Raw genomic sequence first — 17,789 nt, 5'->3', positions numbered from 1 at the left:
GGGAACCAGCCACTTCATCTCTTTGGGGCTTTAAATTCCTCACATAAGGTCAACCATAACCTCCTACTACCCTACACACTGTGAGGAAATGAAATGCCAGCCGTGTGATGAGCAACAGAGGGATCAGAGGAGGAAGTGTTTTCAGACCTGGTGAGGGGCATGGAAATTGCTTTCTTTGTGTGTGTGATAGGAGACACCCGGGAGATGGAGATGCAGCACGTGGTGGGGCTGAAGAGTGAGACAAGCGAATGTGGTCTTCTGCTCAAAAGTACCACATGCAAGGGCCGTAAGCGATGCTTAGCATATCTCTATAGTATGCCTCGTCTGTTTTTAATCCTCTGGCGTAACAGGTTTGCTCCCTAGTTCTCATGAGTTTATGCTCCTCAGGCTGCAGGCACAATTTCAGACCTATAAGGTTACAGTTACTTAGGCTCATTTGCTTTATTATGTTTTAATTGCTTGATGGCATTGTTTGTTGATGTTCTATTTAAAACCCCACCATGTTTCATAATGGAATTTAAAATTCATGCTATTTTAAAGTGTCCACTTCAGAATGTGTATGCATGTGTGTGTATGTATGTATGCCGGGTGTTTATGGGGTTAGCCAATACCAATATTAATTAGCTGATATTGACATTGACCTAAGCAGTTAAGCTAAGCAAACTGATATATGGAAAAGATCAGTAAGTAGCAAGCCTTAGCTAGATAATGCCAACCCTGGCCAAGAAGCTGTTGTCAATATTGTAAGAACTGCTGACTTCCCAAACACCCTCAGAACATTGGCCTCATATGCAAATGTGTGAATCAGGGGACTCCTCCCAAGGTGCCTTTAAATAGCAGATTCTTTAAAGGCACTGTATACCGCTGAAGGGATTCTAAGAGAGTTGGCCAATTGAAAAAAAAAGGTTGGGAGCTTAGAAACTTGAAGCGTTAGGAGTACCTGCTAATCAAAAATGGTTCTGAATGAGTGATTAAGCATCTCTAAACTGTGAGAGAAAGCTTCAGGAAAGCATTAGACAGCGACCGGGTTTCATTAGACACATACGTGTCACATTGTTCTCCCAATGCTCACAGACACAGACGCGATGTTCTTCACACTCAACAACCTGGAAACATATCTGTTGGGAAAACTCGAACAGCTTATTGATCATGTTCACATAATGGATCTTTACTGAAGGCAGGAGGCCTTCATTAAATCAACAATTGGCCCCCAGAATTAAAAATAAAAATACAGTTGAACACAAATATAAATAGGGAAAGTTCCAAAGTAAAAAAGGTGTCAACATAACATCAAGGTCTCTACTCAACGTCCCTCTTTTTTGGTGACGTGAATTAAAAGATAATGCGTGGTTCAGGCCATTCAGAGAAACTGTACTTTCACGAGTAAGAGGAATTCATCTTGCCCAGGAAGATGCTTTCCGAAGGTACCGCACTGCAATCTTTAAGCTCATAAGTGACATTTATTTAAGAAATAAATGACTTCTAATGGGCTAAGGTACCATTCCCATCTTGGCCTCAATTCAGAGTTCATACGGAATGTTTTCCACTTCAGATATTAGACATACATCTTCCCAGAATTTAACTGGGTAGAATAATCAATAGATATTGCATACATATATGTGTATGTATGTGTATAGGAAAGTACAGTACAGTGATACACATACACACACACACACACACACATGAACACACCGATGTGCATGTATACACATACAAGTAACTTAGATGTTATTTATGTAAAATCTTCTATACTCAAGGCACAAGGCTATGCTTTCCGGCATTTTCTCACTTAAAAATATTTACTGTTGGGTTAGCAGGTGGAGTAGAGGTTAAGGTGCTGGACTCCCCATGGCCGACTGTGGTTCTAAACCTGGACGAGGTAGCTTGAAAAATCACACTGGGCACATATGTGTGCATGCCCAAAATCTGTGGAGAATGAAAAAGGAGACTGTGGCATGACCATTCTCCCTAGACAGTGATTTCACTTTCCCTCTCACCGTCTCTCACTGTTTCTCTCTGGTGTGTGCACCCTATGGTTAAAAAACAAAACAAACACACTCACACACACAAAAAAAAAAGTGAAAAAAAAAAAAAAAAAAAAAGCTTAGAGGCAAATTTGTAGTTTCCTTTAGAAAGTACATTGGTAACATTTTTTAATGGTCTCAGCTCTATATTTTATGGCTTCAAGTTGTTTTCCCTTTGCTTCATCCTTGTCAAATGTTTACGTTAATGATTGAATTTTGTGTATCTCTGTAAGCTGCTCCACATCACTTTTTAGAATACTAGAGTATTAGTATATTTCTCACTATAAATAAATTCATATTATGGTTTTGTATAATAAGATCTAAAATCCTAGTTAATATGAATCTACTTTCTACAGACAACTCAGTTTCATGCTGTTGAAGCCATGCTTCTGTGACGGCAGGTCTAAGGACCCTGGACTGTGGTATGTATCCTTATCCAAAGAGATGTCCTGGCATATGGCCAGCTCGCTTCTGGCATGCTCACTCTGCGTCTACTTCACCAGGCCTTCTCTTCTGAAATTTCCTATGTAGACAGTATGCAGGAATATTCCACCCAGAAGGGATGTGAGATGAATAAAATTACCAACATTTTGAATGAACTAAATCTAATGATACTGATTTGAATAAAAATGCTGTGCTCTCTAATAGTAGCTCAGAATGCAAGTAAGTTTTAGCAGAAATGGTAGGGTCACAAGACTTGAACAAGACAATCTACCTCTGAGCATCATATACTGAGCAGTTCTGAATTCTGAAGCCCAAGGAAAGATACATATGGAAAATAGAACACAACATAGTAATTTATGTACTACCCTGAATTCCATTCCCGGTAATCACATGCCCCAAGATTTTTTTTAAAAATCAGAATGCTTTATGTTTGCATTTTAGTATTCCCAAGGGTTGTATTTTGTTTTTCAGGCTATCTATAGATAGGACATTGAAGCAATTAGGAATGAGCCCTCTCTGTCATTCTTCTCATATTTTTCTCTTACAGTCTATACACAATCTAGAAACCTGGACCTGATCCTTTATACTGGCAAGTTAACATTTCAGACAAGGTACATGAAGGGCAGAGAGCAGACAGTAGTACAGTGGTAAAACACAAAGCTTTGCAAGGCTGACCCACAAGTGAAGGTTCTGGGTTGGCGTATGCCCATGATCCAGAGATGGCTAAAGGCTGGGGATGGAGTCTGGTATCAAAACTCTGTTAGAGTGCTCTCTTTCTCACTCTTGGGAGAAATAAACTTTAAAGAAAAGGGGGGGGGGGCAGCTTCATAGGACAGAAATTGGGCCCTGCATGGAGAAAGTTGGATCCCACATGGCCTTTTAGGATTCAAGAACAGGCTCTGGCTCAAAAACACACCAGGCATGCCTACGCATGCCCCAGATCCTGGCAGGGTAGAGAATCAGACGGAAAAGAACTCCAGTGTGACCAGACTCCATTCTGGCGTCTCTCTCCTTCCTCCCTCTCTCCCTCTTATGCATGCATCCTTGGCATTTAAAAAAAGAAGAAATAGAATAGAACAAATCGAAATAGATTAGAATAGAATAAAAAAGGTAGATGGGCCTAAAATTTAAACATATTAGTTCAATCATATCATCAATATAAATTAACTTTTGAAAATTAATGTTTAAACATGTGACCGACTATAGCTTCACCCCAATCAATCCTAGTAATTCTTTTACTACAATCAAAGATGAAAAGAACAATTACAGGGACCAGCAGTTAGCATAATGGCTATGTCGCTGGACTCCCATGTATTCGACCGCGGTTCGAGTCCCGGACCCGGTGGCTTGAACTCACGCCGGGCGCGTGTGCGTGCGTGCCCAAGATCCCAAGAGGAGAATGGAGGAGAAGGGATTGCGGTGTGGCCACACCCCCAGGGGTTGATTTCCTGCTTTCTGTCTCTCTGTCTCTATCTGTCTATCTGTCTGGCGAGCGCACGCGCCCTATAGCAAAAACCTCTCAAAAAAAAAAAAAAAAAGAACAATTACATACCTGTACTATGAACAGTTATGGGCTTCAAAGAAGCAAGAACCATATGGCTTATTTAGTGACTACAACTGTAGCAACAACATCTTGGCCCTCTCTGTTACTTCCAACAATCCTTTTTGCATTTTCCAAAGAATCTGAATTATTGACTAACCTGATTCACTCAAACTAGATATATTTAAATATAATTATGAATCAAGCCTAATTTAGCTTTTCTCTACCTTAAATTTAACTGATAGTATTAATAAGTCCCTGTTATTAAGGATAACTTCTATTTTTTTTTTTAACCACAATGTGCTCTGGATTATTCAGTATTTATACTAACCAGGTTGATGCTAATTTTTTTTTTATTTTTGAGAACTGACTTATTTAACTTTATTTATTTATTTTAATTTGACCAGAGAGGGACAGAGAGAGAGAAAGAGAGGAAGCCGCCAGGTCCAAGACTAGAACCGTGGTTGGCTATGTGGGAGTCCAGCGTCCTTAACCACCACACCACCTGCTGGCCTCTGATTCGATTTTTGAAATTAGACTGGTGACATTTTTGAGATTAGTGAGTACATGCGTTGCAGTTATTTTCAAAGAAAGAGCTACTCAACAAATGAATAACTATAATATCTACTCGAGTCAGTGAAGTCCAAACAGGTTTACTGCTACAAGCTAAATCCTAAACCAGATGTCATATCTGAGTTCTAGAATATATGTTTTTCATTAATACTACTGGCAGTGTTACTGACACTTCACTCAAATGCTAACATAAAGGGAAATTATTTATGTTGCAGGGATAGTCTAACATATTCAAAGGTGAGGTAACACATAAGAAAATAGAATAGCTACTATTTACTGAGTCTTTACCATCAGCAAGTCACCACAAAGCATTGTGTATACCTCACTTCTGTGTTAAGATCTCTACATGCACTTAATTCTCAGAGCAATGATCTAAACAGTTATTCCTATATTTTTTTTACATAAGAAAAAAGTGAGGCATAAAGAGGCTAAATGACTTGCCAAAGATTACAGAGATTTCTACTGCCAGAGCTAAGATGTAAATTCAGGCTCCAACCTAACAGCCTCTGAACATTACAGACTTTCATTCGATGCACACACCAAAACACCACTGGTACATGCCTGTGATTAGTTCTGATGTTTTAGCATGCTAAAAAGATACTGAATTGGAGTCAGCAGGTGGTGTGGTGGCTAAGGCACTGGACTCCCACGTGGCCAACCACAGTTTAAGTCCCAGATCCCATAGCCTAAAAATCGCTGGGCATGTGTGTGCAAGCCCAAAATCCTGAGAGGGGAATGGAGGAGAACGACTATGGAAAGGCCATTCCCATTGGGGTGTGATTTCTCACTTTCTCTTTCTCTTTCCAGTGAGCGCACGTGCCCTAAAACCTAAAAAAAGACTGAATCATGAAAGAATACTTAGTACTCAACTGCTTACCCTACTGTCCACTTCCATACTTCCCAGATACTAAGCAGAAACAGTAATGAGCTCTTTCCTCTGATATCTGTCTTAGCCCATGACGGTAGATCTGATCTGAGGTCCCCACCTCCCACCCCTTGCTACTGTTAACAGGATCATATCAGCTATGTTAGAAAAACAATATCCTTCAAGAAACAGTAAAGGATTAGGTGGTAGCTCAGTGGTAGTGCAAGCAGACCCACAGGAGCAAAGTCCTGGATTCATGTCCTGGGACCTTCCTGAACATGTCACGCATAAATGCATGAAGCCTGTGATCTGGGCCAGCTGAGTCTGAAGAGAGATCACAGCTGTGAAGACCCTGTTGGGGATGCCTCTTTCCATGACTCTGTCTCTCACTTTTGGGAGAAGTAAATGAACTTTAAAAAAAATTTTGAAACTTTAAAAAAAGGCATTAATAAGACTGATAAATGAGTTTTTGAGAAAATAAAAAAAGGCAAATGACACCAGAATCACCTCCTTAAAATGCTCAAAGAAAATAATTACAGATCTATAAAGTAAAACAGACTTTTAAAAAAACTGAGTGAATCTATTACTAGCAGACTATCATTAAAAGAAACATCTGGCTAGCAAGTGGTGTGGAGTTTAAGGGGGCTGGATCCTACATGACCAGCTATGCAGTTCAAGCCCCAGACCAGAGGCTTGAAAATCATGCTGGGTGCGTGTACATACATGCCCTAAAATCCCAGAGGAGAATGGAGAAGAAGGGGTTGTAGTATGGCCACCCCTTCCAGGGGGGATGATATCTCACTTTTTTTTTTTTTTTCTCTCTCTCTCTCTCCAGCAAGCACACATACCCTATAGAGAAAACTTGAGGGAGGGAAAAAAAAAAAGATATATTAATGAGAGTTTGTTTTTGTTTTGGTTTAATTTGTGATAGGGCACATGGGCTTGCTAGAGAGTGTGAAAGTGAGAAAGCAACCTGTAGGGGGGATGGCCACACTGCAGTCCTTCTTCATTCTCCTTTCAGGATTTTGGGCCTGTATGTGCACATGCCAGCATTGTTCCAAACCACCAGTCCGAGGCTCTAATTGCACAGTCAGCCATGTTGGGATCAAGCCACTTAACCATGACACTAGGTGACCCCCAACAAGGAATCTTTAAAGAGAAAAAAAGTTTCACAGACAAAAACATGAAAATTCACATGCATTTATGCATGTAATTTTCTATGTCCATATACAATTAAAAGCAATAGTAAAGATGTGGTTAAATCTAAATAAACGTTGACCGTACAAAGGAACGATAACTTCTTGTGCAGTTTTACATATACAGGGACTAAAACACAGGACAATATAGTGCAAAAAGTAGGAGGGGATAAAAAGAGATAAAGTATTCTGAGGTTCTTACATTTTCCATGAAGGTGGTAGAAGTAATAATTTGTAGAACTAATGACCTCTAGAGTAACTCACAGAACAAAAAATAAGGGCATGTAGAACAAACAAGGCATTGGGGAGAACAGAAATAAGAGAAAAGAAGAAAGGAATTAACAAAACACAGACAGGTGGAAGGTTTGAAACCAAATATAATGGTAATTATGTTAACATATATAAACTATGGATCAATAAAAAATAAAACAGAAATGTATGCTGGGTTTTGGTATAAAGATAGACAAATATTGCAGTGTAGCACAATAGAAAGTCCAGAAACATGTCTACAGATATATAGCAACTTAATATATAACAAAGATGTCACTGTGTCCACTAGAAAAAGAAAGGGTTTTTTCCATTATTTATATGGATAAAATGAATGCAAAAATTAACAAGTAGATTGTAAAGCTAAATAAGAATGATACAGAAATTAAAATTCTAGGAAAAAAAGAATATCTTATAACCTTGAGTATGGAAGATTTCTTAAACAGAAAAAGAATGAAGAATAAAGGAAAAGATTAACTAGATTTCATTAGAGTTGATGATATCTTCATTAGTTAATTCACCAAAAGAGTGAAAAGGCATATCCCAAAGTGAGAGAAAACATTCACAATACATGTGTCTAATGAAAGATTCCTAATCAAAATCCATAATAATCTCTTCCAGAATAAGCCAAAAATTGAATGCATACTCCAAAAGAGGAAAAATTTAAAAGCCAATGAGTATACAAAAAGGTATTTAAACTCAAAAGACACCAGGAAAAAATTAAAACTACATCCACACTAGAATAAATTTTTAAATCTGATGATATCAAATATTGATCAAGATATGGAGTAAACAGTATTCTCACACACTATCAGTAGAAATGTATGTGCTACCACTTTGGAAGTCTCTTTGATGGTATCTAATAACACTAAGATACACATATTCTGTGATCTAAGCATTCTATACTGATATATAAATTACAGAGAATTATGTACATAAATGAACTAAATATATGTACTGAAGATTCACAGAACTATTAGTAATAACCAAAAGCTGAAGGAAAAAATTATCTCCCAATGATCAAGTATTTACAAAACAGAATACAACATGGCAACGAAAATTAATTAACTACTGCTATTTGCAATAACATAGATGATCTCAAAACTAAATAAAAGAAGCCAGACATAAAAAGAGTATACACAATATAATTCCACTTACAGAAAGTTCAAGTAACTGTAAAATTAATTTAGCCAGAAATCAAGTTAATAGTTACCTTTGAAACTGAAAGGGAAACAAGGGAGAATTCTGGAAGAACTAACAATGTTTAAGTGTTTTCCGGTTTTTGTTTTTGTTTTTGTTTTTATTGCCAGAGAGAGGGAAAAAAGTAACCCTGATGAAGCATGGTCACACTGTAATCCCTTTTTCCTTCACTTCTCTACTCCTCAGGATTAGGATTTTGAGCATGCATGCACACATATCCAGTGTTTTTCAAGCCACTGAGACAGGTAAACCACGGTAAGCCATACGGGATCTTGCTACTTCAACCACTGCTCTATGGGCCCAATCTAGTGCTTTATTTCTTGATTGAGGGACATATGAATGCGTTCATTTTGCAAAAATTCATCAATTTCCACACTTAAGAGTTGATGACTATATACCTCTATGTATAACATTATATTTAAATTTAAAAGTTGACCCAAACGTGAGATATTCTTTCCAGGTAAAGAATACCTTTGGTACTTGATACAAGTAGCAGTTACGCAACATTGTGAAACTGATAAATGCCGCTGAATTGTACAGTATAAAATGGCTAAGCTGGGGGCCAGATGGTGGTGCAGTGTTAAAACACAATGGTCTGCAAGGCTGGCCCACATGAGGTTTGCATCTGGAGACCTTCCTGAGTATGCCAGGCACGTGTGCATCCACAATCCAGGGCTGGCTGATGGCTTGGCTGGAGTGTATCATGGAATTAAAATCCTACTGAGTGTGTTATCACTCTCTCTCTTTCTCTCTCAGAAGAAATTAATAAATAAACTTAAAAAAAATAAACTGGTTAAGTGTATGTTATGTGAACTCCACCTCAGTTTAAAAGAAGGTAGTCCAAAATTTAACATCAGTTAAAAACGTATATGCTTGGGACCAGCAGTTAGCGTAATAGCTATGTCGCTGGACTCCCACGTAGTCAACCGCGATTCGCTTCCCGGACCCGGTGGCTTAAAACACACCAGGTACGTGTGCGTGCATGCCCAGGATCCCGAGAGGAGAATGGAGGAGAAGGAATTATGGCGTGGCCATCCCCCCTGGGGGGGTGATTTCTCGCTTTCTATCTCTCTGTCTCTGTCTGGTGAGCGCACGCGCCCTATAGCAAAAACTGCTCAAAAAAAAAAAGTATATGCTTATTATTAGATATTCATAACTATAAGTAGAGCTATAATGCTGAACTTACCAACTACTGTGTCACCATCTAACAAATTGTCATCTTCGGAAGTCTGAAAGTCCATAATCACACCTGCTCCATCTAAAAGCTCCTCATCACTACTTGCGCTTGTTATACTGTTGTAGCTGTTTCTATAGTAGCCTCTATGGAACAGCTGCTCAGACTCCATTTAGCTGTCTGATTATCTGAAAAATAAAAAGGGAAGGGAATGGTTTTAATATATTTCTAACAAAATAAAAATCATCTAGTTTAATACCACAAAAGAGAACTTATTAACTCTATATTTTAAAAAATAGTAAGTCCATTCACTGTAACAATAGCTCACTATTATGTTAAGTATTTCAGGGTGATTTAATTTTATTCTTACTATGAAGCTGCTAAAAGAATAAAGAATTTCAGGTAGTGTTATGAAACAATCTCTAAGAACAACTCTTAAGTTAAAAATTGTAAAGTATATTTATTATAGTATGCTACAATATGTGGGTTCCCCTCCCCACAAAAAGCAGAGGGGAGAAGCATAATTGCTTATATGCAGGAATTTCAAAAAGTAATGTGAGGGGCTGGCAAGTGGTGTGGTGGTTAAGGCACTAGACTCCCACATAGCTGATTACAGTTTGAGTCCGGGACCTGGTGGCTTGCTTTCTCACTTTCTCTGTCTTTCTGGTCAAATTTAAAAGTAATAATCATAATAAATAAAATTAATAAAAAATAATTATTTAAAAATTTATGTGAAAATGGAATTAAACTGGAGATTTTGGGCACACAAAAAAGTCTTTCTTGAAATCCACGTATAGTTTTCTCCATAATACACATTTACCATGAACTTTCTGAAGATCTTGGGTATAGACTATATCTCTGGAGGGATTTCCAAGAAAGTTGTCTACGGGGAAGGGAACTATATGGCTACAGTACTAGGTCTGAAGGGAAGGGAGGCTGTACCTTATTTTACCAGGTTTATGTACTACCTAATTTTAAAAATTAATACTGTAATTTAAACATTTTTTTGAAAAAGGTTTTTGCCGTAGGGCAATGTGGGCTCACTGGAGAGAAACAGAGAGACAGTGAAAGGGAAAGTGAGAAGTCACCCACCCAAGAGGGATGGCCATTATGCAATCCATTCTTCTACAGTCTGCTCCTGGAATTTGGGACACACACACACACACACACACACACACACACACACACACGCTTGGCATGATTTTCAAGCTGCCAGGTTCAGGACCGGTATCGGGTTGGCCATATGGGAGTCCAGCACAGTAACAACTATGCCACCTGCTGGCCCCTATTTAAACACTTTTTAAATGTTAATTTCACTCTCCTTTCATCATTGTTTAGTTTAAATATTCAGAGCCCATGTTAAACAACCATAGTGAAAGTTGTTAACAGGCAGGAATTTTCATTTTTCAAAGCAGGTAAAATTAAATAAACATATATTTTCATTATTCTTACTCTCTACATTCAAAAGACAATATTATTCATAAATAGTTTTATTTTTTTAAAGTACATCTAATGTGCTCAACATCAAAATAAGAGTCCAACATAAGTGAGGGGACATTAGTAAGACCTGGAAGGTGCATGTGTCAGACTTGAAAGGTACTGCTCACAAAAGCAGTCAAACCAGTAAGCCTTGTAAAACAAGATTTTTAGGTATGTCATAATATGTACATGAAGAGAATGAAAGACAAATAATGGAATTGAGAAAACAGTTCAAAGCAGTCTGAGGAATGAGGAGGTCTGCTAAAACTGGCCCAAAGAGTTAAGTGCATAGAGTCTCAGTAGGATCCCACACTAAAGTAGCTGCTCAAGGACACATCTAAACAAAGAATTCCCTGGGGCTGTTCTGTGGCCTGCTGGTTAAGATTATAACCCTACTTCCTGCCTTTAGCTGTTACTAGAATAAGATCTATAAAACACCAAAAAGTGAATCAGAAAAGTGCTATTCTTATAAACCAATATGATTCTCAGGGGAAAAATACTTTTGTAATCCTCTCTTTCCCCCATTTTCCCTATAAATCTGACCCTTCCAGAAGCCATTTTGATGAATATGGATTTCAGGCAAGTGGGATCTAAGTTCACCCAAGTGAACTTTGTACCAAATATTGCCTATACTATACCTGCTGGCTTGAAAAATCACACTGGGCATGTGTGTGCATATCCGAAATCCTGAGAGGAGAATGGAGGAGAAGGGATTACATGGTTATACCCCTGGGCGGGAAGAGGTGAGATCTCTCACATTATACCCTCCCCCCCCACACCGAGAGTACACGTACACTATAGCAAAAACTATTTAAAAATTTCAAATTTGTGTGGAAGAATAAAATATAATAGAAGGAAATCTGAATACCACTGTTAACTTCTTAGGTTCTAAAGCCAATTCCCAAACTTGTCCACAAAAGGCAATTTAAGCTATAATTTGGCAGCTGAAATTCTGTTCTTTTACAACAAAAGAAAAAAAAATACAATCACTCTGTCCTTTTAAAAATTTTTAAAAATATTATTATTATTATTTTGGCCACTGGGCATGTGCACTGGCGGGATAGAGATGGAGAATAAATGAGAGAGGAAAAGTGAGTATGCTTCCCCAGAGGGAGGCAATCCCTTCTCCTCCATTCTCTGCCCATGTCCAGCATTTTTCAAGTCACTGGGTCTGAGACTTGAACCACACAGTCAGCCATGTGGAATCCAGCCACCTTAACCACCACGCCACAGGGTTGGCCCCACCTATTCCTTTTTAATTTTCAAAAAATATATTTAAAGCCATTTCAAAATACTACAATAGATACGAAGTAGCTTGCAAACCTATTCTTGCAGAGTTATGAAGATTCAAAATAGCCTTGGAAAATCTCTAGCCTGGTTTAACTGCAATGAAATCCTAAATGATTTGTGTATCTAATCACCTTGCCTCCCACTAATCTGATCATCACAAAGCAGCTAGCATGTTCTTTTTCCCCCCAAAGCAAATATGATCAGTAATCTCTCCCCACGCCATGGATTAAAAGCTTTTCATCATTTTCCACCCCCTTAGGACACAAACTATACAGAGTAGGCAAAGCTCTAGGCAGCCTGGTCCCCACCTAGAGCAGCTCACCAGTTTCATTTCATAGTGTATGCTTCTTGCAGTACTCTAAATTCACTGATTTTTTTTATTTCTCTGTCCTCCCGGGTTCTCCCCTGTTCTATCTCAGGCCTCTGTTGCCCTCCCTGCCTAGAACATACCCCAGGTCCTCCCTTGTTCCTTCTTGAGATCACACATCAAGTATGCTTTTATTTATTTAACACTAAAACAGAACTTAGCTGTATGCCTGACACAATCCTAAGCACTTTATAGATTCATTCATTTAATATTTGCATTAAATATAATCACGACCCTAATACTTAGGTGCTATAATTATCCCAATTTAACAGACCAGGAAACTGAGACACAAAGGGTTTAATTAACTGGACCCAAATCATGCAGCTACTAAGGAAAGGCTCCCCAATCTACTTTCTACCTGGGTCACATCTTCCCTGACAGTCAAATTTTCTTATTATTAGTTCTTACAACTTTCTTTACAGCACTTACTACAGCTTTGATACTTGGATTTACATGATTATTTATTAATAATCAATGTCTGTTTTCCCTTCTACAATGCATTATAAGGTCTGACACTGTGTCACTTTTTGCTTGACACTTCATATTTAATGGTTAACACAGTATCTAACATTAGGTACTTAACTATTTTCTTTTTTATAAAGAATTATCTATTTATTTATCATTATTCTTATTATTTTTTAATTTGCTACAGGACATATGTGCTCACCACAGAGAAAGAAAGAGAGAGGAAAAGTGAGAAAGCAAGCCGCCAGGTTTAGGACTCGAACCATGGTCAGCCATGTGGGAATACAGCGTCTTAACCACCATGCCACCTGCTGGCCCCCTATTTAAATATTTTCTAACTCAAGTTTTTTAAGAATTATTTTTATTTAATTTTATTTATCATTTTTAAATTTGCTGCAGGGCATGTGATAGAAAGAGAGAGAGAGAGAGAGAGAGAGAGAGAGAGAGAGAAAGAGGGAGAGAAATAAAGAAACCAAGTCTCCAGGTCCAGGACTCAAATCCATGGTGAGCCATGTGAGAGTCCCACATCCCAACCACCATGCTACATGCTGGTCCCTCTGATTCAACATTGTACTTTGAGATCATTGTTGTTTCACACATAACTATAATACAGAGATTCTGTATACCTTTACTCCATTTCCACAAATGGTAACATCTTGCAAAACTACAGTACAATATTACAATCAGGATATTAACATTGATACATTCAGGATACAGACATTTCGTCACCACACAGAGATCCTCATGCTGCCCTTTTTAAAGCTACTGTTGAAGGACAAGCAATGACTATTGCTAACTGGTTAAACAGAGTTTAAACAACTTTTAGGAAGTAATGCTTGCAGATGTACTGCCTTACACAGCAGAAGACAGCTGTGTGTCAGTCTTAGCTGAATACAGCTGACAGACTGCTTTGCCTTAGGGTATATCTATAGATGAAACTCCTTCCCCTTCTGTACTTTGCACTATTTGATTTGGTTTTCAAGCTTTCTATATATAATGCAGAGAATAAGAGATAGGATCAAGAACATGACAAATTCTGCTAACTATTCAGTGTGATGTTTAACAAACCTTCTTGTTCACTCAATAAATACTGAACTAAAACTGAGATACAGAGGGAAGGAGGATAAGAAAAATCTGAACTTCTAAGCTCCCCTCTCCTCATATCGTGGTGTATGAGCACTTCTCATCATTTCCTCCTTAGGGTGAACCTAAAGAGCAGGTCGCCAACACAGTTACTCTCCTCCAGCACCCTACTCCTTCATTACCTCCCAGCAACCTACAATCTGATGGCTATTTCTATCCCTATTTGTTATATACATGTAATCATCCAGAAGATACTCTTGGATTAACTCTCTGAACTCAGCATAATTCTATGGAGATTCATCCATGTGTTTTCTTGTGTAGTGACCAAACCAAATGAGATGCAAGAGAAAAGAGACAATGAGCTCCAGGAGATGAGGAAGTCCTCATTGTTAGAAATGAAGAATGTGAAGACCAGTAGTTAGCGTAATGGCTATGTCGCTGGACTCCCATGTAGTCAACCGCAGTTCAAGTCCCGGACCCAGCGGCTTAAAACTCATGCCGGGCGAGTGTGCATGCATGCCCAGGATCCCGAGAGGAGAATGGAGGAGAAGGGATTGCAGCATGGCCATCCCCCCTGAGGGTGATTTCTCATTTTCTGTCTCTCTGTCTCTCTCTGTCTGGTGAGCGCACACACCCTGTAGCAAAAAAAACTCTCAAAAAAAAAAAAAAGAAAGAAATGAAGAATGTGATACAGGAAATTAAAACCTCCCTCGAAAGTTTTAAGATTAGATCACACAAAAGATCAAATCTCAAATGTAGAAGACAAAACCTCTGACCTAGAAAAAATGATCTAAAAGACTGAGAAAACATCCAAGAACAATGAAAATAATATACGAGAAATATTAGATACCATCAAGTACCCAAACATCTGGTTAACTGGTATCCCAGAAGAGGAAAACAATAATAAGGGTATTGATAATTTATTCTACGAATTCCTGGAAGAAAACTTTGCAAACCTAGAGAGGCATTCAAATATCCAGACCCAAAAAATACACAGGACCTCAAATAGAATCAACCCAAGAAGATCTTGTCCAAGACACACTCTAGCCAGGTTGACCAAAACCACAGACAAAAAGAAGATACTAAAATTAGCAAGAAAGAAACATCAAGTTACTCACAAAGGTTGTCCCATCAGACTAACATTGGACCTCTCAGTGGAAATAATGTAAGCAAGGAAAGAATGGGAAGATATATTCAAAGTGTTAAGTGAAAAACAATTTCAACCAAGAATACTATACCCAGCAAGATTATCCTTCATATGGGAAAAACAGATAAAAACATTCTCAGATAAACAAAACCTGAAAGAATTTACCAACTCCAGACTAGCTCTTCAAGAGGTTCTGAAGACGGTATTATACCAGAAAAACTAAACAGCAGATGAATGGATAAGATAGAACAAAAAACAACCAAGAAAATGGCTTACTTAATGACAGGAACATGTCCAGAAATATTGATAATAACATTGAATGTTAATGGGTTAAATTCTCCAATCAAAAAACACAAAGTAGCTGAATGGATAAAAAAAACAGAAACCCTCTATCTGTTGCCTATAAGAAACTCACCTTATGGATAAAGACATACATAGCCTAAAAGTGAAAAGCTGGAAAAAGATATTTCATGCAAATGGAAATCAAAAAAGGGCTGTGGTTGCAATACTGATTTCAGAAAAAATAGGCTTTAAGACAAAGACTGTAAGAGACAAAGAAGGGCATTGTATAGTAGTAAGTGGGCTAATTCATCAAGAAGACATAAAGTTTATAAATATCTATGCACTCAACTCAGGAGTACCTGAATACATGAAGCAAAGACTGCAGGAGCTAAAAGGAGAGAGAGGTTGCAACACTCTAATTGTTGAGGATCTCAACACCCCATTATCTCCTTTAGACAGATTTTCTAGACAAAAATAAAGCAGAGAGATATAGGACCTAAGCAATACTATAAATAATATGGGCTTGACAGATATCATTAGAACTTTCCACCCTAAGACCATAAAATATACATTTTTCTCATCCCAGCATGGAACCTTTTCAAAAGTGACCAAAAGTGTTGAAGGACACAAATCAACCTTTGGGATTCAAAGGCATAGAAACTATATCCAGCATCTTCTCTGACTATAATGGAATTAAACTCAATATTAATTTCAAGAAACCTCAAAAACACACAAACACATGGAAACTAAACAGCTTACTTCTGAATGACTTCTTAACTACCAAAGAAATTAAGTCTGAAATCAAAAAATGTATGGGAACAAATGAGTACACAAGTTTCCATAATCTATGAAATACCACCAAAGCAATCATAGGAGGGAAATTCATAGCAATTAGTATGCATAAGAAAAAGATGGAAAGGATGGGACCAGCAGTTGGTGTAAATGGCTATGTCACTGGACTCCCATGGAGACGACAATGGTTCGAGTCCTGGACTCAGGAGCTTAAACTCACACAGGCACATGTGTGTGCATGCCCAAGATCCTGAGAGGAGAATGGAGGACAAGGGATTGCGGTGTAGCCATTCCTCCGGGGGAAGATTTCTCGCTTTCTGTCTCTCTGTCTCTCTTTCTGGCAAGCTCATGTGCCCTATAGCAAAAACGTCTTAAACAAAAAAAGAAAGAAAGAAAGAAAGAAAAAATGGAAAACTAACAAATAGACAACTTAACATCATGCCTCAAGGAATTAAAAAAAACAACGGCAAACAAAAAAAATGCCAGATGAAAAGAAACAATAAAGATCTGAGCAGAAATAAATGAAAGAGAAAATAAACGAACTATACAGAAAATAAATGAAAGCAAAAGCTGGTTCTTTAAAAAGATTAACAAGATCTTAACAAGATCAACACACCATTAGTCAGACTGATAAAGAAGAAGTAAGTAACCAGATAAATCAAATAAGTGATAAAAGAGGCAACATTACAACAGCCACAGTAGAAATACAAAACATCTTTAGAAGATACTATGACTGACTATATGCCAACAAACAAGAGAATGTGGAGGAGATAGACAAATTCCTAGATGCATATAATCTACCAAGACTGAATCAAGAGGACAGAGAAAACCTGAATAGGCCCATAACAAGCTATGAGATTGAATCAGTAATAAATAACCTCCTGACAAAGAAAAGCCCAGGTCCAAATGGCTTCACTTTTGAATTCTATAAAACTTTTAAGGAAGAGTTAACTCTTAACCTACTCAAATTATTTCTAAAGATCCGAAAGGAAGGAAATCTTCCAAACTCATTTTATGAAGCCTCCATCATCCTCATTTCCAAAATAGATAAGGACATGACAAAAAAGGAAAACTACAGACCAATATCTCAGATGAATATAGATGCAAAAATTCTTTCTCTTTTTTTTGGAGAGGTTTTTTGTTATAGGGCACATGCACTTGCCAGAAAGACAGAGACAGACAGAGAGACAGAAAGTGAGAAATCACCCGCCAGGAGGGATAGCCACACGGCAATCCCTCCTCTTCCATTCTCCTCTTGGGATCTTGGGCACGTACGCACACGTGCCCAGGGTGAGTTTAAGCCACTGGGTCCGGGACTCGAACCACATCGACTACATGGGAGTCTAGCGACACAGCCGTTATGTCAACTGCTGGTCCCATAGATGCAAAAATTCTCAACAAGATACTTGCAGCATGAAAGTAGAAATGGAATATTATTGATGATAACATGCTTGATTAAGTCACTATGCAGTCTATTCTAGATGGGAAATTACATATAGTACGTTGTGATGATGCTCAGGGAATGAATGTTAGGTAACAACAACAAAAAAAAAACGGTAAAACTATTCGTACCATTTAAAAAAAAAAATGGATATTTGATG

General features: G+C 38.0%; 1 protein-coding gene and 1 long non-coding RNA gene across 5 annotated transcripts in view; one reads left to right on the top strand and one right to left on the bottom strand.

Annotated features, from left to right (window-relative positions):
• LOC102476256 (uncharacterized) overlaps positions 1–2,603 on the top strand; it is a 16,453-nt gene extending 13,850 nt beyond the window's left edge. The window contains exon 4 of the long non-coding RNA XR_333442.1: positions 2,381–2,603. This is a non-coding gene — a long non-coding RNA (uncharacterized LOC102476256). The remainder of the gene's footprint in view (positions 1–2,380) is intronic.
• Positions 1–17,789, bottom strand: part of CLCN3 (Cl-/H+ antiporter 3) — a 106,853-nt gene that overhangs the window by 74,663 nt on the left and 14,401 nt on the right. For all 4 annotated transcript variants that reach the window (XR_003550894.1, XR_001371081.2, XM_006141316.3 and 1 more), the window contains exon 2: positions 9,296–9,471. Coding sequence is in view for 2 of the 4 variants with exons in the window: in XM_006141316.3 (XP_006141378.1) it covers positions 9,296–9,455 (160 nt within the window). In the remaining 2 variants the exon portion in view is untranslated. The remainder of the gene's footprint in view (positions 1–9,295; positions 9,472–17,789) is intronic.

Source organism: Tupaia chinensis, unplaced genomic scaffold (assembly GCF_000334495.1).
Source record: "Tupaia chinensis unplaced genomic scaffold, TupChi_1.0 Scaffold000051_1, whole genome shotgun sequence".
In the NCBI taxonomy this organism is placed as follows: Eukaryota; Metazoa; Chordata; class Mammalia; order Scandentia; family Tupaiidae; genus Tupaia; species Tupaia belangeri.
Note: the sequence above shows the minus strand (reverse complement) of the source record. Positions and strands in the feature narration are given on the sequence as shown.